General features: G+C 52.3%; 1 protein-coding gene across 8 annotated transcripts in view; it reads right to left on the reverse strand.

Annotated features, from left to right (window-relative positions):
• Otof (otoferlin) overlaps positions 1-24,790 on the reverse strand; it is an 83,293-nt gene that overhangs the window by 44,657 nt on the left and 13,846 nt on the right. For 7 of the 8 annotated variants that reach the window (XM_019204645.2, XM_010604828.2, XM_010604826.2 and 4 more), the window contains exons 2-4: positions 23,217-23,275; positions 7,720-7,808; positions 1,644-1,743 (exon numbers count right to left, since the gene is read on the reverse strand). In XM_019204645.2, the coding sequence (XP_019060190.1) occupies positions 1,644-1,743; positions 7,720-7,808; positions 23,217-23,275 (248 nt within the window). Of the gene's footprint in view, positions 1-1,643; positions 1,744-7,719; positions 7,809-10,244; positions 10,344-23,216; positions 23,276-24,790 lie in introns of all 8 variants that reach the window. The other variant, XM_010604825.3, reaches the window with a different exon arrangement.

Genomic DNA, 24,790 nt, shown 5'->3' on the forward strand with positions numbered 1-24,790 from the left:
GTGTGAAGTCACACTTCTTACTCCTCCAGCGTCCACCTTCCCGCACTGGAGAGGAAGGGATCTTGGGCTTTTTCTCCAGAGCAAGTGGGGCAGCAAACCTGGGCCCAGGGTCAGCAACAGACAGTCCTGACCGGGCTCCCGCTCTGTGTCCTTGGGCCACTGGTCTTTCAGCTTTGGTCTTCCCCGGAGCACAGGGAGACCCCTTTCCTGGCCCTTCCCCAACCAACAGGGTGAAGGAAGGGTCTGATGTCCTCCACCTAGGTCTGGGGGTGACTTGCTTGTGAGCCTAGATAGTCAGCTCTCCTCCAGTGCCTGAACCCCATAATGTGCAGGTCTGGATTTCCCAAAAGAAGGGAAAGGCACAGCATAACTTTTGGAGCCTTCACAGTGCTAGAGCTCATGCTAAGATGCATTCCTGCAAACTCATTTATCTCCTTGACACAGCACCCACCCTGCCTGACACACCCAGTGTCCACCATCACTGGTGTCTGCACCCGCTTCCCACTGCTCCCGGACTTTGAGAAGCCCTTTCGCTAACCCTCAGCCTGTGGGAGAGAATGGCCAGGCCTAGGTGGGGCTCAGAAGGCCCAAAGGCTCTCCTTGATCTCTCTCACAGGAAGCATCTTTTTGTTTGTTTGTTTGTTTGTTTGTTTGGTACTGGGGATTGAACTCAGCCCTTGTGCTTGCGAGGCAGGCGGTGGAAACACCGAGCTAAATCCCCAGCCCCAGGAAGCGTCTTGAGACGCCAAGACACAGTGGGCAATTCGGTCTCACGTGGGCACTCCTCCGAGAGGGCTCCGTCCACTGTGGCCCCGAGGCTGCCGTCTCTGCCTGGCAGCACACAGGACCTTGGTGGGGGACCACGGCACAGCCCCGCCTCACCGGTGAGTACACCAGCATCAGGAAGTGAGAGCTAAGACTATTACTTTATACATTTATTGAGCACTCACTATGTGCTTAACCATTGTAAGCACCTTCTGAGTACTCATTTAATCCTCAGTACAGTCCTCTGAGGTACACGCCGTAATTTAGATTACTTTTCAGGGGACACGTGGCTTGCCTAAGTCGCAGACTTAAGGGGTGGCCTAACCAAGATTTCTTCTCAAGGATCCCTCATCACTGTGCTCACTGCCCCCGTGCAGCCTGGAAGGACTTGAGGGGACAGATGAGCATCCAGGCAAAACCTTCCTTTGTTAGGGCTTCACACTGTGTCACCAGTGCCTATGCTGGAGGGCACAAATGGAGTAAGAACTGAGGTCCCCATCTGCCCAGAACATCCGATCTTAGGAGCCAGGTCAAGCCAGAAGGGGTCAGCAGGGCTCTGGCTGGCCTTGCAATGACAGTTCAAAGCCTCCTTAGCGGTTTCTGACCTGGGTCCAAATGGATGCCTCCTTGGTGGAGAAGGGTGACATCCCATGCCTTCCCCAGCACCGTCGCTGCGAGAAGGGGCTGGGATGTCCACTTGGGGACAGCAGACCCTCTCATGCCACACGGGCTCCAGCCAGGGCCATCGGTTTCCTCCTCCCGCCTTGCCTCCCTCTGTGGTGACTCATCTGTGCCCCTCCCCAGACCCTCCTGGGAGTGAGGTCAGAGCCCAGGGCCCCCAGGAAGAGAAACGCCAAGGACCCCCTGGACACACTCACCTTGAGGATCGCATTGTTGTCATCGGTCAGCGTGTCGGTCACCTCCACACGGTTCTCCTCCACCACCTCCTGCAGCACCATGCGGAAGGTCCCGATGAGCCTGAGAGTGGCGGGGAGGGAGGGTTTGGGGGTGCGGCAGTCTCAGAAGAGGCCAGAGTGTGGAGCGGGTCCACCCCACCACGCCCAGGGCCGGGACTGGCTGGGGAGGAGACTGGTGGATTCCCACAGGTTCTAGGCTGGGCCTGGAGAGGAGGAGCCGGCCAGGACAGTGTGTCTGTGAGGGACGCGACCTCCCGCGGCGCACGTGAGGTCTATTTCCCCAGAAGAGCTCTGAGGGGGTGATGTCTAGGCAGGTGGAAAGAGACTCCCCGCCGCCCCCGCTCCTGCAGAGCAGCTACTTGACCTGTAGGGGCGGCTAGGAAGGGACAAGTTCCTGGATGCATAAGTCGCTCCTCCCTTCTGACCTCCAGCTCCCGGACGGAGGTCTCCACTTTCCCAAACACCACTTGGCCTCCCTCCCACATATGCAACTGTGAAGACCGCTGCACAGAACCCCGTTCCTGCTGCGCAGTGGGGGCTGGCAGGGCAGGGCGGGGCTAGGAGCACAGTGGCCCTGTCAGAAAGGCGGGGTTCCAAACCCAGATGTGATACTCAATGGCAAGGCACCTGCCCCTGAGCAACCTCCCTAGCGCTCTCTGGTTTTCTCCTAAGCCGAGCTAATAATCCCCACTCCACTGAGATTGCTCTGTCCAGGTCCCCGTCAGGCCCCTAGCGCTCACCCAAGCTCTGGAGGCCGCCACTGCACGTGCTGCTGCTGACCCCCAACTCCCCTCCCCCTTCCCTTTTTGCCAGTGTGGTGACATTAGAGGGGCAGGGGAGGCTCTGTCCTGACCAAATGTAACCGCCCTGCCCCTGCCACAGCCAATGCAGGGGAAGGGGGGACACTTCCTGTCCCCAGGCAGGCTGGGGTTCTGTGTCCACCTCTGTTCAACATTGCAGCGACCTCCCTGTCTGATGGCTGAATGAACAACTAACGAGCATGGTGAGCGCCCAAACAATGCTGCCTGAGGTCCCATCGCTCCCTCGGTCCACAGGCTGTTGCTCTGGGAGAAAGCAGGGTATGGGGGAAACGGACTTCCTGGTGCTTCCACTTGGGTGGATTAGAGGGCCACGCCCCAGGGCCATGCGCAGTGTGTCTGAGCTGGAGGGGTCCTGGACCATGCCTGCTGCTGGGCAGGAGAGCAGGGGAAGAGGGGCGGAGACTCCGCTCCTTAACAGCCCGTCTGAGGGCGCTGCAGAAGCAGGTGAGAGCGGACTCAGGCACTCTGCACGGTGCTGAGGGACAGGAGGGAGCCTCTGCGCAGTCTGGGCAGGGTCCTTGGGAGTGGGGGAGACAGGAGAAGGGGAGGGGACCTCCAGGCTCTGAAGGATCGCGATGCGATATGTATATTGACGAACATATTCATTTGTATTACAAACACGTACTAATACAAAGATTTTAAAATAAAAGGAAACATAGACAAAAAATTAAAAAGAAATCCTGCCATTGATGGGAAGAGGAAGCAGGGGAACAGCCACGCTGGCTAAATCTGAACTGCTTCCCTCGGAGCTCAGGGGTCTGCGTGCTGCCTCCCCATGTTTCCAAGGGCGAACTCTTCCATCGAAAGCCTGAGTGGACTCTTGGGCGCTCCTCAGGCCATCCCCGTGGAAGCCCCTGTCCCCACCTGGTCTTTCTGCTGGGGAGACGTGGCAAGGAGCAGTGCTGTTCCCAGTCTCAACTCTGGCTTTACGGAGCTGGAGGTGGGGTGGGGTTGGTTAGGGCTTTTAGTGTCTGCGCCTCACAGGCCCTGGGGCAGCAGGGATGGCACGAAGGAGGCACTGCCTGGTGCAGAGGAAGGCTGGTCACACAGATGACAGGGACACCTCCCCGCCATGGGCGTGCAGGTCAACGCTTGACACCCGATCAGTAGTTCGGGTTGATCTCCGCGGTGGGAATACTCCCTCCATGGCCAAGTTCAAGCTTCAGGTGGGTCCCTGAGCTCAGTAGTGCCGACGACAATGCTGCTTGGGGTGAGTTTGAGAATTTTTATCCTTGCTCGACCCTCTGCCAACTGGCTCTCCACGCCCCAGTCATTCCACTCCACCTGCCGAGCACTGGAAATCAGGTTCTGTCCCTATCCTTAGATGCCCAAGAACAGTGAGGGAAGGTCCCCAGGATCAGGAGAGGTGCAGCAATGTGACAAGACACCCCCCTGCCCCCCGCAAGAGGGAGCTACTCCTCCGCAGGTGCTCCTGGAAGCCTCTGGTCCCTTTCTGGCTTCCCTTGCCTGACTCCCAGCCCTTAGTCTTGGAGAGGCTTGCGAGGGACCAGCACGTCCAGCACCAGCCCCTGAAACTGGCCAAGCCTTCAGGGCTCTGCTGGACCCACGGCGATGGGATTCTGCGTCATCTGTGTGATTCTGGTTATGGCTTCCTCTTCTCTGAGCTTTTTTTCTTTTCCTAAAGGGGGCGATGCCACCCTCTTCACTCTGCGTGGTGAGGAGCCTGAGGGAAAGCTCTCTCCTGCTGTGAGCTCCTGGGCTCACTGTTGGTCTGGAGGTGCAGGCAGATCCTGGCTGCCCCGCATTTCCCAGATCAGCACAGCCTCAGAGCCAGGGCTGTCCGCAGCCTGGAGGGTAGACTGGGACACTAGAGTCACCCTCAAAGGGTCCAACTTATCACACCTCCAAGATGTGGCCTGGGGCTTCTAACTCCTATTGTTCCCTCACCCCTCACCCTCAAATAAAGCTAGTAAATAATATTCTTTGAAACAGGACCGCTGATATTATCTAAGCCTTAAGTATAAGCCTAAAGTATAAAGAAAACCATATTTACAAAACTTTGCTTTTCCCAAGGACAGTTATCATCTAAGCAAAAACAGGGTACCTGCTACAGAAACAGCTTCCAAGCAAAGGCTCTTGTGCTGCTTCCGGCCAGCGGGCTGCCCCAGCCCCTCCACTATAGAAAACCCCCGGGGAAGGGGCCCGAGCGGCCAGGAGAGGGGAAGGTCCTGACTGGGCCTTTGTGGTCGCCCACAGTGACTGCCTGCCCGCACTGCTGCCCTTTGTGCTGCCTGGCTACAGACGCAGCGGGTCTCACTCCAGTGGGGTCAGCATGGAGGAGCGGCCCAGGAGCCGCAGTGTGGTCCCTGGGTGCAGAGGAAGGTGGGCTTATGTGCCCCTTGCACGGCTGGCTTATTTTCCCTGGTAAAGAGGCTATTGTTTTGGTGTCAGGGAAAATTGGCCTGAAGTACCTGGGAGGGGGACTATCTCACAGTCACCATGCTGCATGTGAAGGCTCCAATCCAGTCTTCTTAAACGCCAGGAAGCAGGACAGGGGGTTTGTGGTTCCTATCCTAACTCTACCCACTATGCCCTCCCTGGCCTTCCTGGGCCTTAGTTTCCCCTAAGCTGTTGGGTAAAAGAGGTGGGAGCTAACTAACCCCATGTCCTTTGAGAACTTCCCTAGTGGCTCAGGTCACCCCCATAAAGGGGACACTCATCACTGGAGGTCCCTGTAGAGGGGCTGGGCAGCCTCGCAGGGTTAGGGTTCTCAGGTGGTTGGCCCTGGGAGGAGGCCTGGGTGCAGATGGGCCTACAGACTGAACACAGTAGAGTGGCAACTGGGCACTGGAATCCTGTCAATAATTCATTGTTCCCCTGGGAGCTGGTGTCAAGTGCCCTGGGCTTGGCCAGGCCTCCACTGCCTTCCTGGCTCCTGAATTATTTAGGGCCCTGTCATCCACAGAGCCAGGGCCAGGCCTTTGCCCCTTAAAGTCCAAGACAGGCAGAGAAAGTTGCACAAGATCCTCCAAGTCCTACATCTCATCCTCATGGAAAGTCTAGGTTTCCTTGAAGGAGGCCCTGGTTCCGGGGGCGGCTGAACAGACGGGGCTTTCCTGTCCCAGACTAGCAATGTCCCCTTCCTTCCCATCATGTCTGTGTCTCCCAGCAGCCCCAAGGATCCGTGGGTGGGTACCAGGTTGACATTTTCTTTGGGTTCTGGGAAATAGAACCCCGATTCCAAGATGGACACTACTGAGTGCCCCCTGCAGGCCCCTGACAGAATGGTGCCGTGTCAGAATGAGCATGTCCAGAGGAGTATCCTGGACCTTCTCTGGGTCTCCGAGGATCCTGTCTCACCAGCCTGGGACCATCTTGTGAGGTTTCCTGCCTTCTCTTGAGTGGGAGCAGGAAAGCCAGGGAGGGCATAGTGGGTAGAGTTAGGACAGGAACCACACACCCACCTTCCCTCTTCCTGGAGTTTAAGAAGACTGGATTGGAGCCTTCACCTGCAGCATGGTGACTGTGTGATAGTCCCCCTCCCGAGTACTTCAGGTTGGGCTACAGCAGGAGTTTTCGATGTGTTCAAGGGCTTCTGGCATCTGTGGTGGTTCTAGCAGCTTCCACTGCTCGTGGTTTAGTAATCTCTTCCAGGCCCTCCATCTTTTCTGTCACCGCTGAATACTGCAGTTGCTGGGAGTTGGAGGTGTTTAGGAGAAGTGGAAGACATGTGTCCTAGCTCCAGCTCATCCGTGTCTATTCCTGTGACCTTTGTGGACCTTCCGAGACTCAGTTTCCCCTCCCATGCAGTGAGGGTCGTATTGGCTGAGCTCCAAGGCTCATGGGTGCTGTGACATCTAGGGACCAGCCCTGCTGGGGTTCTTGGGCACCCTTCCTGGCTTCTAGCCCTTCCTCCTCCTCCATCTCCCTCTGGGCCCTTCTCCCATTCCTGTTTCTCCATCTTCCAGCTCACCTAGGGAAGCAGGGCGTGCCTCATCTTGGGCATCCCTGAGCGTCCCACCGGCCCTGCCTGTGAGTCTCAGAGGGAGCTGCCTGAATGATGGGTCCCTGCAAGGCAAAGGAAAGTCCGCTGTGCCCTGAACACCTTCCCTGCGGCCCTGCCAGCCGGCCTGAAGTGCCCACACCCCACACTCAGTAGAGACTTGAGGGCTCTCAAGAAATCCTGCAGAATCAAACACTCCTCGCAGCCCTCCTTCCTGACTCAGAAAGCCCCTCCACGGCGTGGTCCACTCCAGCTCACCCCGCCCCGTGGCAGGGAGCTCACTGCCTCCTGGGACATCGCATGGGATGGGGAGCTCGATTTTCCAGCAAAGCCGCCTGGTCCTCATGACACCTGCTTCTCTTTCTCCTTCTCGGGGCAGAAAACCTTCTTGGGGACAGGGACTAGACCTTAATCCCTCACTGTAGCATGTCTGTGGTGAGCACAGTGACTGTCTGGTGGAGAATATTTACTCAGTGTCTGGAAGGATGGATGGATGGGTGGATGGTGGATGTGTAGATGGATGGGTGAATGCGTGAATGGATGGGTGGAAGGGTGAATGGATGGACAAATGAGTGAATGAACGAGCTAATACCTCCGTGCCCCTCTGGACATGCTGCAGTTCAGCCTTGACCTGCTCCAGCTTTCCTAAGGGCAAGTCAAGACCGGACTTTACGTTTCTTAAATTAGCTACTATCCTAGATTGTTCAAATCCTTGTGCATCCTGCTTGCCACTGAGAGGGGAGGATGGAAACTACTTTGAATGTTTTGTAGAGATAATGCTGATGAGGTGTGTATACTTCATTCACAGACCAAAATTCTCACGAAGGCAGGCACCTCTTACTCCAGCCTGACACCCGGTAAGGGTTCAGTAAACATTTGCTGAATGAATACCGAATCTGTCTCATCAAATTCTCACAGCTGCCTTTACAGGCAAATGTGTCTTTCTCACACGTGTGTACTGAACTCAGAGAGGTCACATTATCTGCCCAGAGTTCCAGAAGAGGTGACCTGCCTGGGGACCTGAGATCAGGCTGGCCTCTGAAGCCAGCGCACCAAACTCAGCGTCCTTGTCTAACAACACTGGGGTGCTGCGAGGACACCACGAAGGAGCAGGACAGGGAGCAAAGACCAGCCCTAGACCTCTTTAGTTTCTGAGGTCCATCCAGGGAAGACTAGGGTGCACGTTCCTGTATTGAGGCCCAGAGACATAGCCCAAGGGGAAGGACAGGTCCCCAGCCCATTCCACACTTACTTGTTGCTGAAGACTTTGCTGTAGTTGAAAATCTGAATCTCCAGCATCTCATTTCTGTCAACATTGCTGGCCACGGGCCACCGGAATGTCTAGGGAAAGAGGCACAAAGCACTCACACCTGGGCTCCCAGTTCTGACGGCCACCTTGTAGAGTGAATGCCGTTGTCCACCTTCTCTCACAGGTGGCGCCCAGATCTCACAGCAAGGGGGAAACCCTAGATCTGACCAAGGCCGCTGACTCCCAAACACACTGCCCTTCTGTTGACCCCAGAGTCTGGGACACTTGTGAGAGTGTGGGTGGGGCCCCAGGTCACAGGCAGGGACTGCGTATGGAGCTGACTGGGGGGTGAGCTTCCAGCTCTCTCCATCAGTCCTCTGATCTGCAGGCCAAATCACCCCTTCTTGTGGTGTGTAAACGTTGGGGACAGATTCAGCTCTTTACTGTTAATGAGGTCAGCTCCCAGCACTCACTGTTTTCAGAGTTCCCTCACCCTTGGAGTCATCCTTAAATAATACTGATGAATAGGAGTTTCACGATTTCCCCCAGTGCCCCAGACATGGCAATGAGGACCCCAGCAAAGACCGTGAACGCTCCATTCTCTAGAGAATCGGCAGAGCCAGGCTCCTCCAGAGAGCTCCGGGGAGGTCCTGCCAGCCCAGCCCTGTCAGCCTTCCTCCTTCCTGGAGCAACCAAGACAGGGGAAGGCAAAGCAGCAGCAGGTTAGGAGATCAGCTATCTGCCAGGCAGCCAGCACTGAGGCACCACCGGCAAGAACCTGTGGGGAGAGGCACATATGTACCTTAGGCTCCGTTGAGCCTGGGGACACCCCCCAATGGCTGCCTGCAGGAGGGGAGGGCTCAGCTCAGAGGAAGAGGCAGAGCCGGGCTGGGTGGAGCCTGGTCTCCTACGCTGGCTCCACCCCAGTTAGGTCGCTGAGGTCCCAGTGGACCTGCCGCATGGCGCCCAATCCAGGAGCCCACGTTCCCAGGTCTGCCATGCTGATGGCACTTGGAGATTGTCAGAGAAGAGGAGGCTGTGCTCCTGGCAGAAACCCAGAATGACACCACGACCCCAGCCCCCCTGGAGTCAGAAGAGGACAGGAGACCCCAGTGGGGTTCTGCCAACCCAGTCTGGAGCCCCGGACACGAGAGGGCAAGGCCAGGTGGAGACAGGCGCTGGTGCAGCACATGACCTGCTGTCCTGGACTTTGGACAACCAAAGTGACCCACTGGCTCAGAACCTGTTCCCCACTGTTGAGAGAGGGCGTCAGAGGGATTCTGACAGAGCGGGTAGAGCACAGTGCCTTTTTATTTTTAGGTTTCCTCTTCATACCCCACCCCATAAAAACTGCTTGATAGTCCAGTCCTGAGGAATAACTGACAGTAATTTCAGTGCCATTTGTAGAGAACTGCCCATTCTGCAGGGCCTGCAGTCCTTACGTGCTTCCATTTGTTAGGCCCTCACGACAGCCTGAGCATCCAGCAATGCCTTCCCCGCTTCACGGGCGGAGGCGCCGGGGCTCAGGGAGGTGGTGAGACACAGAGCTCCGCCTCCCAGTCTCCAGCCTGGCTTCCCCCTCCCAGACTGGGGACTCGGAGCGGCACTGCCCAGAGTCACCTCCCTTCAGGGATGGCCAGGTCCCCTGACGCGGGCCTGAGGGGGAGGTGACTCCCCTCCAGGGCGCGGTGGGCAGAGGGGATGTGTAGGGAGGATGAGTGGGCTGGGAGCAGGAGGCGTCATGGCCCACAGGCTTCATTAAGCAGCGTCAGCTCCTGGTGGCTGATGCCTTGGGCAGCTCAGCTTGGCAGAGTGTGCAGTTTCTGTAATGAAATTACTCATATGGGCTACAGGGAAATAAGGCGGCTCTGGAGGGCCCTACTCAATGCTGGAGGGTCCTTGGGGACTGGGTTTTCCTGGGAGGAAGGGGGCAGGGGTGCCAGGTGCACCTGAGGGGCTGGGGGCAGGTTCTGGCGTTGGAAGGAGGGAAGGAACAGGAGAAACTGTGTGAAGGGGCACATTGGAGGGAGGGACACCGCACAGTGGCTTCATGAACTGGATGCAAGGGTTACAGCAAAGTCATTTCAAGGAAAAGTGGCCAGCTGAGGCAAGGGACTCGCAGAGGGAAGCTGCTGGTTGCCATTGCTGGGGTGCAGTTTGGGGGACAACAGCTGCTGGACACAGAGGCCCGTCCCGCTGGGCAGCATGCCAGGGAGAGTACAGGGTTGGAGGCCAGCAGGGAGGATGACAAGCCCAGGATGTCTCGGTAAATACCAAGGCCCGGTGAGGAATCACCAGGCAGAGGGAGCATCTCCAGGAGAGGCCCCGCTCAGCCCTGGAGGGCCAGAGGCCCAAGTCCTTCCCAGAGGCTTCGGGTGGGAGAAAGACAGCGCCCCGGAGGAGTCGCAGAGCTCTCATCTCTGAGGTCTTCCTTTCCTCACTCTTTTGCTACCCCCTGTCACCCACGGTCTATTCCCCCATTTCTTTTTCCTTCTCTCCTGTTTTGTTCCTCTGCTTTTTGTACTCACCACGTTCATTTTTATCTTATGTTGGTTTCTCAGTCTGCCTGTGTCTGTGCCTGTCTCGGATTCTCTCTCTGCCCACTTCTTTCTCTGCTCCTGGCTGCACTGCAGGTAAGAATCATTCATGTTTTTAAAAACCTCCAAGCCCAGGTCTCAGGACTGGTGATGTGGGAATCTGTGGTGCTGTCTGCCTCTGCCTCTGCCATGTCCCGATGCAGCACAGGGCACTCACCAGATGCTGCACAGGTGCTAAGCTGAGCTCCTGGACTTCCTGTCCTCCAGAACTGTCTGCCAAATAAATTTCCATTCTTTATAAATCACCCAGTCTCAGGTGATTTCTCATAGCAACAGAAAATGGACTAAAGCAAGAATCCCCTCATAGGGCTGTGGAGAGAAACAAATGAAATCACATGGGTGACAATTTTGCAAGCCACACAGCATTGCAGAAATGGGAGGCACTATTGTGGGTTGCTCCTTTTCCTGAGGGAGCTCTGAACATGTCCGCAGCTGACACATCTCCCTGCCTGCCCCCTATCGCTTTGGCCTGTCCGTTCCCCGTCTCTCTTTTTTGCTTCTTCTGGCCCCAAATTCATTTCTCATTGTCTCATTTTTTTGCTGTCACTTCTTTCCCCAGTTGGGATGAGGTATCCACACATGTGCAGAGAATGCAGCAAGACGCGATGGGGGGTTTGGGGGTTTGGGAGCTCTGGGGGCCCTGGCTCACTACACCCTTCCCCCAGTGAGGCTATGTTGCACCTGAAACATCTGGCTGAAGGGAAAGAGCTTCCGAAGGAGGGTTTATGTCTGAATGATCCTGCTCAGAGCACCACCCTTTGGTGCAAGGCTCACAGCAACATGGTACAGATGTACCTCCTTGCAGGTGGGGAGAGTGGGCAGTGCCCAAGGCTGGTTGGGGGTTGGCTGGTGGCAGAAGCAGGATTCACATCCAAGACTCTGGACTTCACCTGGAGACTTGGCTGTCTCCTGAAGCCAGGGGGATTCACTGGGCTGACTCAGGGGCGCCTATGGCTCTCCTCAGCCCTCTAGATCATCAACAGCAGAAACATCTGACCATGGCCAGGCCTTGGCTATGCCCTTCACCTACACTACATAACTTAACCCCCACTTTACAGAAGGAAACTGAGGCTCAGAGAGAATCTTCCCAAAGTGGCAACATGAGTAGTGATCGAGACAAGAGGCAGAGTGCCCTGGGCCCTGGCACAGGGTAAACACTGAAGCAGTCATGGCTCTGCGGCTGTCTAAGGTGTCTTCCTGCCTCCATGGCTCTGCTGCCTTCCCAAAGAGAGTCTGGGCCACGCCCACTTCCTTGTGGCTTTAACCTCTTCTCCCATCGCCAGGTGGAGTCGATTTCCCCTCTCCTCGAGTCGACTGTGTGGCTGGCTCTTACCAATAGAACATGTTGGACGTGACACTGTGGGCCACCCAGACCTAGAGGCGGGCATCTCTTGCCCTCTTGGAAGTCAGTGGCTCCTGAAGAAGTCCAGGTTCCTTGCTGAGGAGAGGCGACAGAGAGAGAGAGAGAAAGCCCCCAGGGGGCAGGCAGCCATGACAAGGAGACCCAACCTGCCTGGGACACTGGCCAATGCCATCTGAACTCCAACTGGACACTGTGGAGTAGCCACTCCCAGCCAGCCAGACTTATAAACAACACAAAATGTTGATTGTATCAGTCACTGAGTTGGGGCTGACTTGTTACACAGCACTGACTAACAGTGACACTCCCCTCATGTTCTCTGGGGCTTTCTCTAAGCATCACACTTGTGTTGAGGGCCTTGTCGTCACAGGCACAGCTGAGGTTTATGCCCTGGGCCTGGCCATCCCACACACCAGCTATCTTGCTGCACTGCTCTCCCTGGCTTTGAAAATTCCAAGGACAAGCTCGACTGTGGCTCTCAGCTTAGTCACAGAAGGAGCAGAAGGGGCCCCGGTTTCTGTCTGCTTCACAGGGGTCTCCCTGCACCCATCGCAGGGCTCAGTATGTAGTGGGCACACAATGCACAGGTCTAAAACAATGGGCCCAGTCGTGGGCTGCGGCTTGCTAGCAGAGTGCCCTTGTTCAGGCTGGTGTGTTCCCTCTGCAGGAAGAGTGGTGCCAGCAGTACAAATTTCTTGGGGCACTTCTTGGGGTGGCTGAGCACTGGGCACAGAGCTGGCACAGGGAAAGTGTTCGGTCAACAGAACAATTTATCGTAGTGATTGCTAAGCCAAGGCAAGGCCAGGCTTCTTGGAGTCAGATGCTGCAAGGTATCTGGGGACAGAGGGCTCTTTTGCAGCCTGGGTAGCAGCAGCAGGATTCTCTTCCTGTGGCCACAATGGCTGAGGGTGGTGTCTCCTACTTTGGGTGTTCCCAGAAAACCCACAGCCTGGAGACTGGGGCCAGGAGATGCGGCATGCATCGAGGATCCCGTTCCAGCTCAGCCCCCAAGCCCCAGGGAAATGTGTTTGCCAAGCACCATCTGCATGCCAGGCCCTGTGCATGGCGCTGTGTGGGGCAGGGATGCAGGGATGTCTTCTGGTCCAGATGTCTCCTGGGCAGTTCTGGAGACAGACACTGACCTGTACTGGCAGCCTGCAATAGGACCATCGGCAGGAGCAGGGAGGTGGGCGTTTCAGATAGGTGGAGGGCAAGAAGATCTTTGCTGGGAGGGCTCTCCGAAGACCTGTGTGTCCAGTAGCGACCCAGTTCTTCAGCCCTGGGTTGAACCTGACCTGGCTGCTGCTGGCCCAGGTGCAGTGTTCCACGTGCTATCAGTCCTGGGGATCTGGACTCCACAGACAGCTTTCCCAGCTTCGTAGTGGAGAGTGACCTGGGTTAGGCCCAGAGCCAGCCTCAGTCAGCAAGACAGTGTCCTGAAGGGAGTCCACTGTATTTTTCAGTGGGGGTTAAGTTACGCCACAAAGATTTGGGGCCTGATGGAAAGAGGCAGTCTTGGGAGCGTACAGACCCGGGCTAGTTCCAGTCTGCTTGTCCTTGCCTGACCTCCTAAGGGGGTCTTAGGAGCTCACTTCACCTCTCCAGACCTGCTTCTCTCTCTGTGTGAAGTAAAAGGGTTGAGTTAGGTGACTCTAAGGTCCCTGTAAGTGCTCGCATCTGTGCCTTGCCTACTTCTTCCTGTAGCAGGCCAGGCACGTTCCTTCTCCAGGGAGTTTAGAGCTGGGGACAAGCAGAAGTAGATGAGGCTGGCTCTGCCACCCTAAGCTGAAGACATCTCCCTAGCCTTGGCTCTGTCCTGGGCCCATCTCCCCAGTAGGCTGATCCCCTTGAAGGCAGGACTGAGTCTTGTCTGCTTTCCAAGTGTCCCAGGCTCTGGAACCAGACAGACGTGTTTAAATCCTGCGGTGGCTCCTCGTGACCTGGGATGAGACTACCCATCCAGCGACAGTGAACATAAGCCCTTCTTGCCACATACCAAGTGCATGGTAAACAGCAGAGGTGCTTATTACTGTCAGTAAGAGTATGGATCTCATTCAGGCCTTCTGTGTGGTCAGGTCTGAAGCAGACTGGCTTGAGGGGCACTCTGTGGTTACCCTGCCTCCTGAGGCACGAGGCTGGGCCTCTCTCCCTCTCTCCTTCTCTCTCTTCTTCGCCTGAGTTGTAGGTTAAATAAGGAGCTCGGGTTCCAGCCTCTGGGAAAGAGGATACCGCCCAGGCTGTCTCCACCATTGTTGCGGGAGCATTGTTTTTCCTCCCGGCCACTTCTGCCCCACTTGGGTTGTTCAGCCTGCCCAGCAGACCATGCACCCTTGTCTCAATACGGTATGGCAGGAGGGACGTTTGTTTACTTGTCTCTTGTTTCAGTTTCTGAGCCTTGCGACAGAGCAGTGAGCCAGGCACAAACCTGAGTTTTGCCAGGCACAAACCTGAGTTTTACCAGGCCCCACGACACCAGGCCCACAGGCTTCATGTCTCTGTAAGCTGCTTCCTGAAGGCCTGGCTGAGCCAGGGAGAGAGAAGAGATGCTACGAGCCAAGAGGATTCCACGTCCAGAGAAACTGCAAGGATTTCTTTCCCAGGCTCGTTCTCTCAGAGGAGTGTAGGATGATGTGTCCCTCTCTGGAGCAGGGGTGCAGCTCTGCCTCCATTCCGTGTCTCCCCTATTACCTTAAAAGTCAGGATCAGACCCCTGACTGCGTGACGAGGGGAATTAGCCATAAATTAATCTAGCCTACATCTTCCCTTCAAGGTGGAGGACATCAAGATAAGAGTCAGTGTCAGGGTTCGCAGGACTATCAAACTGCCAGCGTTTACAATGTCCAGTTCTAGACTCCTCGGAGCGACACCTGGAAACCTACAATCGCCTTGCAGTTTCCGGAAGAGCAGAGCCTCACAGACCACGCAGGATGAGGTCACCTTCCCCGCTGGGGGCAGTGACGCCATGACCGGAACCCAGGCCTCCCCACCCCCACGTCCCACCCCAAGCAAGGGCAATCATCTCACGGGGATCAAATCATCCCGAATGTCGTAAGGGTTCCTCTAGAGCTGTGGAACTGTAACTGGTAACGATCAGCTGGCTCTTGGCCCACTTCGGCTCGTCTATAAGAGCCGGCCTCAGTCTTTCCCAAGCCGGCTGGGCTGAACCCCCTGCAGCTCCTCAAGCTGATGTCCCTCCCCATTCTCCCCTGCTTTCTAAGTTTGCCTGATGAACCTATACCTCTCACTGATGCGTTCTGAGATACTTTCCATGACACAGGCCCTGTGAACCCACAAGCCTACTCCACGGGCGAGGCGAGGTCCTCGTCTCCCCATTTGGGGAACCTCCCTCGACCCTCTCTGGTGGCCCTGGGAGGGAGAAGTGGAGGCGGGCCCGTGAGGAAGCTTCTTCCTGACACTGCATCCAGACAGCTTTGATCCTGGGCTTAGATCCCGGCTTGGCCACGTCTGCTCCATCAGCCTTGAAGGGCACTGACTCTGGGTCGCCGTCATCACCTGTGGATGTTGTGGGACCGATGGGAGGAGAGGAGAGGCTGGGAGGCAGCGTGGTGCTGCTGTGGCAGGAGGTCATCACAGCCTTCCAGCGGGGCTCCCCAAGTGGGAAGGACAGGAAGCCTGCAGTTGCGAGTCCTTGAGCAACTCTGCCCCCACCCCATAGCTCCCAACTGGAAACGTCCTTGTCCAGCTCGGGGCGGTAGAGCTCCCCCGGGGGGTCGCCGCATCTCCCCAAAGGCTGGCTACTGGTCAAGGCATGTGCCACAACTCCCTGGCTTCTGCCTCCTCCCGGTGGTCTCTGCACACTGGCCCAGAGGGAGCCTCATTCCGCGGTTCCTGGATGGGCCACTCTCTCTCTTTGGGGTATCTCCAGCCTGGGCCTGGCACCGGGCTTAGGACACCCTCAGATTCTCAGAATGTGGTCCCTGCAGAGCCTCAGGGGCGGCGGAGACAGCCTCTATCTGACCCATGCCGGGTGGCGCTGGCAAAAGGAGGGACACAGTGATCAAGTCAGAATGTCAGGTGTATCTCGTGGCTCAGGTGTCCTGGGCGAAGGACATGGAAGGGGGTGGCACTGCCCTTGAAGGGCATCAGGTTGTTCACCAGCTGGGGCCTGGGCTGACACCTCCCCTGGGAGCCTCAGAGGGGGGAGTTGGATGCTATGTGGGGCCCAGGAGGGGCAGAGGCCCAGGGCAGCCTGTGAGGAACTCACCAACCAGCTGCACCCCTCTCTGGGGCCCTGCCTGAGGAAAAGGGGGAGCAGCGTGAGGGGCAAACCCGAGGCCTTGGTGTACAACAGTGGGTCTTTGTCTCGGTCGGCCCTCACATTGGTCATCACTCTACGGGAAACTTCTCTCCATTTTCAGTGCCATTTGACAGGTGTGGTAACAAAAGCTAAAAGCCACCCAGCCCAGAGGGAGAAAACAGACTCCCCTTACCCCACTGAGCTCTGGTGATTCACCCTAAATGAGAAATCTGGTCATGGGCCAGGGGTGAGGGGAGACAGCTTGTTCTGGGGCGTGGGGTCGCCATGAAGTCCTCTTTAGCCCAGAAAGAGCCAGAAGTGAGAGGCAAGGACCAGGAGAAAGGGATTAAGATATTCTGGGGGTCATGCAGAACTTTGGGTTTATGTCAAGATGGCGACTTAGGACTTCTGGTTCTTGACCCAAAGTCAACTTGGAGAAACTACAGCACAGAGGGAGGTACAGATTTCAAAAGTGAAAAGCAAAATGACAAAAAATGTAGGAAGCCCCAGGCTATTTAAACTGATGTCTGTGGGAGGCTGGAGGTTGCCCAGCCTGGGCCAGAGGTGAGGAGAAGGGCCCAGTGTGAACAGGCTGGAGGAAAGTTCTGGAAGTTCCCCTCTTAGCATTGCATGGCATTCCCTTAGGCACTGTCATCTTTCCTTTCCCTGAGAAAATTGAGACAATAGCCCTTCTGGGTTGAGGACTGATAAAAATAGGTGTTGACAGACTAGTAGCTCACATCTGCTCTCAGAGCAGCTTGTTAAAAATCTAGACCAGTTGGGGCAAATCTGTATTATTAAAAGCTCTAAAAGGTTCGCCACCACTGCTCTAGGCTGTTTCCCATCCGCCACGTTTTCCTTAAAGTTCAGTGAGGAGACCCTAACTCTGATGGCGGCAAGCCACGTGTCTCCATGGTGACTGGGACTCACACTTGAAGCTCACACCTGGCCTGCTCTCACAGACTGGCCTTCAGAAAGTGCCCAAAAGTTACTGGACCGTGGTTGACACTGAGAACCTGGAGAGAGCCAAGTAACGAGGCCCCCAGAGAGCACATTTCTAACACAAGGAAGACAGCATGGGGTCATACTGACTGCAGCAGGAATAGTCAGCCAACCGCCCAGAAATGTACCAGCAATGAGACAAAACCATAAAAACCCAACGAGTAAATGGGAAGACCGACTTGAAGCACTGCCTCAGAGACAGCAAGAAAGGTTTCAGAGAAAAACAACACAAAACTCAGAGACGTGGCAGCTGGATATAGCAGTACTGATGTCTGAAAATACAAGTTGCAGAGGAGAGAGTGATGTTTAAAAAGTGGTGGCTGGGGATTTAGCTCAGCGGTTCGGTGGCCTGCCTTGCAAGCGCAAGGACCCGTTCAATGCCTCTGGCCTTCAGAAAGTGCCCAAAAGTTACTGGACCGTGGTTGACACTGAGAACCTGGAGAGAGCCAAGTAACGAGGCCCCCAGAGAGCACATTTCTAACACAAGGAAGACAGCATGGGGTCATACTGACTGCAGCAGGAATAGTCAGCCAACCGCCCAGAAATGTACCAGCAATGAGACAAAACCATAAAAACCCAACGAGTAAATGGGAAGACCGACTTGAAGCACTGCCTCAGAGACAGCAAGAAAGGTTTCAGAGAAAAACAACACAAAACTCAGAGACGTGGCAGCTGGATATAGCAGTACTGATGTCTGAAAATACAAGTTGCAGAGGAGAGAGTGATGTTTAAAAAGTGGTGGCTGGGGATTTAGCTCAGCGGTTCGGTGGCCTGCCTTGCAAGCGCAAGGACCCGAGTTCAATGCCCCGGTATGAAAAAAAAAAGTGGTGGAAGGAATATTTGGAAAAGTAACAGATAAAATTTTTGATAATAAAGGAAGGACAAAAGGCCATAGATTTGAAAGGACTCAGAAATTTGTGTAAAACATGAATAATAAGGAAAACCTACTACTACACCCATTATGGTGAAATTCAAGAATATAAAAAAAAATAAGAATATTATATCTGTATAAGGAAAAAAAATATATAAATTTTTTCCAGAAAGGGAAGTTGGCTTGCAAAGTTACAAGAATGAGATTGGCCATCAGATTTCTTTACTGCAGCATAGAGTGATTTTTTTCTTTTTTTTGGTACCGGGGATCGAACCCAGATCCTTGTGCTTGCAAGTCAGGCAGCGGAACCACTGAGCCAAATCCCCGGCCCATAGAATGATATTTTTTTAAATTGTGAAGAAAAGAACTTTGAATTAGAATTGTACATCTGGTGAAACTCTCATTCAAGCTTGAAGAAGAAAAAACTCTCAGATTTACAGAGCTTTAGCATCGGTGCTACAGAAAGACCCAGATGGCAAACATGTTTGGAGAGAATACTCAGATAAGAAGAGAAGCAAATCCAGGAGAAGATTTGAGGGATCTGAGAGGTGGTCAGAGATCTCGGTAAAGACTCTTGTCTTAAAGAAGAAAAAGAAAAAGGCAATGCACATCCATAAGCAGGAAGAATACAAATTCTAATGTACACAATATCTGCCGAAGTGGCTCAGCTCGTGCGGAGGAAGTAAAGAGGCACAAGAAAGTATTAAAGTAGCTACTTAGCAGGAAGTGAAAATAAATCATTTCGGCAAGTTACCATTAAGGATGCATACACCAGTTGTGGTGGTGCACACCTGTAATCCCAGCACTCGGGAAGCTGAGGCAGGAGGATTGTGGTGAGCTCGAGGCCAGCCTGGGCTACACAGTGAGACCCTGCCTCAAAAAACCATCCCCTGCAAAAGGATGCATGATTTAGGAAGGATAACTACTTTGAAGTCAAAATAAAATGTACAAATTTTCAACTGACAGGAGGAAACTAGCCAGTGGGAAGAAGAAAAGGAACAAATAAAAAGTACAGTATGTGAAAAGTATAGAATAAGGTGGTGATAGAAATAAACTTAACAGTAACAATAATTATAATAAATGGAAATGCGTGAAACTTATCAATGAAAAGAGAAATACACATATTTACTAAGAAAATAAAATCTAATAATATATATACCAAGAACATATACTAAAATTTAAAAACATGGACATACTGAAATAAAAGGATTGAAAAAATATAGTCCTAAAGAGCATTGAAAAAACAAAACAAAAGAAAGCCAGGCAAATAAATCCAAATAAGCTGAGATGGCAACCTTAATGTTTGACAAAACAGAAATTAATGCAAAGCATCATCAGGACAAGAAGAAATGATACAGGTCAGTAAGAAGAGAAAAAGACAAGAAGATGTAGCCCCTATGAACATACAGGCAACTAGTCACACAGCTGCACAGTGCATCGAGCCACAGCGGACAGAGGGCAGGAAGAACACAGGAATCAACAATCGTACTTGTAGATTTCATTACCACTATTTCGGAAAGTGATAGATCCAATAGAAAAAAAAAAAAAGAAAAATCACAGAATCAAACACCATAAGTAATAAAATTGAGTTTGCATAGGCCCGAGCTTGTATTGAGAAAGGTGTAGAACCTACATGGAACACAGCCCCTTCAAGCAGAGGAAGTACTATGGCCAGGAAGGGGTCACAGTAGAAGGATAGAACCCTCAAAAATTTCCAGACACTAGGTTATTTGATCACAATGCACTGAAACTAGAAATGAAGAAGAAGAGCTTGAAAAGTCACGCGTCTGCAAACTGAATTACATATTTCCATCAAACTCTTGGGCTTCAAAATTCATCAAGAAGTATAAGAAATGTTTCAAGCTGAATAATAATGAAAATCCCCCATTTAAAATTTTGCCAGACGTAGTTAAGGCTGTAGATAGAGCAAAACATGAGGCTTTAAATACATTTATTAGGAAACAATAAAAGTTAAAAAATAACAGCCTTAGCACTCAACTCAAGAAGTTGGGAAAAGAATCACTAGGAAAAATAAAACAAGTGAAATAAGGGTAGAAATCAGTGAAATAGAGACACCACAGAGGAGATTTATAAAGACAAAAGCTGATTCTTTACAAATATTAGTAAGATAAACAGATCTTTAGCAAGACAGACCAAGGAAAACAGAGAGAAGATACAAATAAATGAAATATGGAATGAAAAGAAGAGCAATACATAACAGGCACAGTAAAGATTTTAAATAATTTAAAAATATTTCGAGGAAATAGATGCTAATAAATTTGAGAACCTACATGAAATGTAAAAATGGCTACAAAAATCTAAAAATCCCAAGTTGGTATAAGAAGACAGAGGAACTGAGAGGGGAAGCCAAAAAATTTCCTTTTTCAAAAGTCCAGACTTAAACGTTTTTACATTTGTGTTTTCCAAAATGTCAAGGAAGATGAGTTCTTATCTTATATGTGTTGTTCCGGAAAATTACAGCCAGAAAATATTTCCACAAAAACCCTGAGCAAAAATATTTGTCGATCAAATCTAAGAACGCAATAGAGACTAATAAATCATGAAATATAGTTAAGAGCCCGGTGTGGTGGTGCACATTTATAATCCTGGCACTTTTAAGAGACTAAGACACAAGTTTCAGCCCAGACTAGGCAATTTAGCAAGGTGAGGTCTCAAAATAAAAGATGGCTCAGTGTGAAGACCTTGGATTCAATCCTCAGTACAAGAAAGGAAGGAAGAGAGTGAGAGAGAGAAGTAAAATAGTAATAGTCTCAAAGGATACAGAAAAAGCCTTTGATAAGGTTCAACAGTGTGTTGTTGATCTTGGAGTACTAGAGTTACGCTGCCACACCTGACTCTTGAAATCTCTTAATAAACAAGTGAGACAAAGATAGTAAAATCCTATAGCAATTGTATGTGGTGATTAAACTTTAGATGTACTTTTTCTCTTCAATGTTGGGAAAGGATGACCACCACCACCATTACTGTTTGGCACAGAACTAGATAGAGCTCATTGCCAAGGCTCTGTGGAAAGATAAAGAAACAAGGGGAAGGCTGAGGCAGGAGGATCTCAAGATCACAAGTTTGATCCCAGTCTCGGCAATTTAGTGACTTAATGAGGCCCTATCTCAAAATAAAGAATTTATAAAAAGATTTAGAAATGTAATTCATCGCAAGTGCCCTGGGTTCAATCCCTAACAGGCAAACCCCCCACCCACCCCCACAAGTGTGGAGGGAAGGGAAAAATGGGAGAGGTAGAAAAAGAACACCTTGTTTTGGGTAGACAGCATGCTCATATAAATAAGAAAAACAAAATCAATTTTAAAAAACCCCCATCAAAACCAGTAAGTTCATTAAGATTGATGGGAAAAGAAGAGGAGCTTACAAAAAGTTGAAATAATTTATCCATGCCATCAATAATCAATTAAAAAATAACAAAAATTAAAATACCATTCACAATACTATCAAAACCCATAAAATATCTAAGGACCACTGAAGAATATGAGTTTTATGTAGAAAACTTTTAAAACCCCAAGTAAATCCTGGTAGACCATTAGAATAGATGATTTAATATTATGAAACAAACAAAAAAAACAAAACCAACCTGACAGCGTCCTAAGTTAACTTTTCAATTCAACGCAATCCCTATCAAAATTCCAGGTGGTTTTTGGAAGAACTGGGCAAACTTCCTATAACATGTGTCTGGAAGAATAAAGTTCCATATGCAGGTTAGCTTCAATAAAGAAGAGTCAGAAAAGAAGAGCTCACTGTACTAGACACTGAGACGTACAAGAGTCATACATGGGGACGGTCACGATGGGTTTCCAGGGCACAGCATGCAATGCAGGGCAAGAGGACTCAGACACAGGCCTGGGCACAGTGGAGAGAAGGTGATGCCTCATTAGCTTGTGTCAGGAAAAGTAGCTCCTTCTAAGGAGAGAGACAAAACGGGCTCCCTGTCTAACACCGTATTTTCGCAGTGTAAAAAAAGACTTGAAAATATTATAGAATATATCTGGGCTTTTGATTATGTGTTTGCAGCACAGAATGATTACACTCATTGTGGGGAATCAGTACCTGTGCACACCAATCTCGACTGGTAACCTAGTGAGGGGAACTTGTTGTAATGAAATTTGAAAACATCTAAGGATTAAAGACTTTTGGCCAATAAAGGGCTACCATCGACCCACTTTGTAGACAGACAACAGACTGGGGGAAGGCATTATCAATCTCTAAAATATCAATCAATATCTAGAGTAGCCAAAGAAGTTGCCTTTCCAATTGGGAAAAGGTTAGAGAGAATAGGGACAGATAACTTACAAAAGAGGAAACTAAAAGGCTAAAGGGTTATCAAGAGATGCTCCAATGTATCAGTAATCAGAGAAATGTAAATGAAAACAAGGAGACCTGGCCATTGGATGGGGGCGGGGGGGAGCAGCAGGCAGCGATGCAGATGTGGGCACAGGGACCATCACACTCTGCTGGTGGAGTGAAGGGTGTGAGTTAATTGCATGCAGGCAATGGTCCCAGGTCCTGGGGCACATTTCAGAGAAATGTGCAAAAGAGACATGCACAAGAGTCTCCGCTGTGTCTCTGGAGAAGTGACTTGGGAAAAGCTGGGCTCCCTCCCTGGGGGAGAGGGCAGGTGAAACATGTAGTGACTGCCTCATCCTGCCCAGACTTCCTCAGTTTTAGCCCAGAAAGTCTGTGTCCCAGGAACCCTCAAAGTCCCAGGCGAACCGGGTGGTTGGTCACCCTACGATGTACTGGATGTGTCCCATGGAGTACTGTGCAACACCAATGGAACTTGGTGTGCAGTGAGAAAAGGACAAAAGGAAATTACATGTTTCCTACATTGGCATTTAAGTAACTAAACATATGCTTATGAGACGACAGTACAAATCTTCCAAGAGTACCAAGGAAACCAAGTGATATGCATTATATACATTAGAATGGTTGTGCAGTATGGAGGGAAAGTGTGGGGTAAAAAGAGAACATACCCATACCTAAAAATAAGAGGGGGCCCCCCACACAATGTGCCACTAAGAGGCAAATGATCTGTGTGTTCACCCTCAGCTGGCTACTCACGTCCGTGTCTGCCACCCCTGGGGAAATCCTTTCTTCCAAGGGAACAAACAGGCCCAGATCCGGCAGCAGGCTGGAGCTGGGCCTGGCCTGAGGTTCTGTGTGCCATTTTTGCTGGGCCTCTCTGGGGCAGAGGTTTCCAAGGGTCCCTGGGCAGCAGCTCCTCGACACCTTCCCACCCCCAGGGAGCAAAGGAGAGACACCAGGAACTCCTAGCCAGCCCACCCTGGGGGCTCAGGGCTCAGACACCCCTGTAGGGCAGGGAGGGGTGCTCATTCCCCAGGCTCAGTGCTGCAGGAGGGGCCTGAAAGTAGGGGGCCATCCTACCTCGTCAAAGTCGGCCACGCCCTCGCAGTTCTCCAGGACCCGGGAGTGGAAAGACTGCCCTGTGTGGGTGACAGAGGAGACCCCAGAGTCAGACCTCCACCTGGGAGTTGTTTAAGGAAACACACAACACACTCCATGGATGCCATGGCCACACCAGGCTCTCCAGGGAGAGATGCATCCCCATGTGCCCTCTGCTGGCCTCTCAGTGGCCCTTGAAGTGGGCAAGTCAAAGGCCATTAGCTCCACTTTACCAATGGATAAGACTGGACAGAGTCCACGTATAGGACGGACTCCAGGGCTTGCTGTTTCTCACCTGGCCACGTACCCAGATGCCCTCTCGGTCCTCGGCAGCCCCCAGTTCTGCTGGCTCTCCTCAGCCCTGCCACCCTGGAGGAAACCTGGCCAGAAGGTGGCCAGCATGCTCCCTGCCAACTGATGGAGGTCCCCAGAGCCTGGCCAGGCCTAAGAGTGCCTACCGGAACAAAGCCCAGACAACCAGTCAAATCAGAGATGGCCCCCCAGCAGGTCTGGGTGTCCAGGCGGACTTGGCTTGGGGAAGCACACTATGCCCCTCTCCCAGCAGAGGACCTGGGATCTGGCTTGGCCAGCACCAGGCAGAGCAGGGCTGGAGAGGGGCCCTTCTGACCCTCCCTGCTTCCCTCTAGGAAGCCCCCTGCTCCTCTGGCCTCTGTATCCCATCTGATATTGTGAGATCTCCAGGGTCTGAGTGGCTTTTATGACCCAGAAACCGGTCCAACAGGTGGCCCCTACCAGTTAGACTTGCATCTACTTAAACAGAAGGAATGTGTGTGTGTGCATGCATGTGTGTGTACACACATGTGTACCTGCCTAGAGACACTCTAGGGGGAGAATTGAATCTGAGATAATGAAGAAGAAGCTATAAAGCAGAAGCCATAAACATAAGGTGGGAAAGAAAAAAAAAATTTAGCACTAGCCAGGGAGAAAACCAACCAAACAAAAAAATCCAAAAGAAAAATCTCAACCATGCACCCAGGCAGCTAGTGGAAGAGAAAGAACCATGAGAGACGATGCCTGAGCTTTGAGCTTCTTGTTAATTTTCCCCTTAGGTAGCACACACAATACAAATTGAGAATCAGGTAAATGCGGTTCTGCGTGGGTTTCCCAAAGGACGAGTTGCACTGAATAATTGAGGGATTTTTCATCCACCAAGTGTTAATGAGGCGCGGGTGTGGCTGTGCACAAGGGTCTCCAGGAGTAAAAAACTGGGGAACCCTGCGGGGTGGGGGGAGTAGAACTGGCCCCTCTAAGACAGTGCCAGGTTCAAATGCACCGGCAGCACCCGGTGCATATTTCTTCTAGCCCTGTTAGGGAGGAAATAAGATGCGGAGAAAACAACATCTGTTCTGAGTTACCAGTGGGGATTCCTACTGGTAATCTTGCTTCGAGTTCATTTCCACTTAATATCTTCTACCCCACTCAGCGCCAGCGCTGTCTCTGCAAGGCTACTGTGTCCTGTATCGCTGGGCAGAATGTGCCCGTCTGGGCTGTTGGGAAATGTGCCGACACCCGCTGACTTGGGCCCTGGGGACGCG

Source organism: Fukomys damarensis, unplaced genomic scaffold (genome assembly GCF_012274545.1).
Source record: "Fukomys damarensis isolate Sample0158 unplaced genomic scaffold, DMR_v1.0_HiC HiC_scaffold_2, whole genome shotgun sequence".
Lineage (NCBI taxonomy): Eukaryota > Metazoa > Chordata > Mammalia > Rodentia > Bathyergidae > Fukomys > Fukomys damarensis.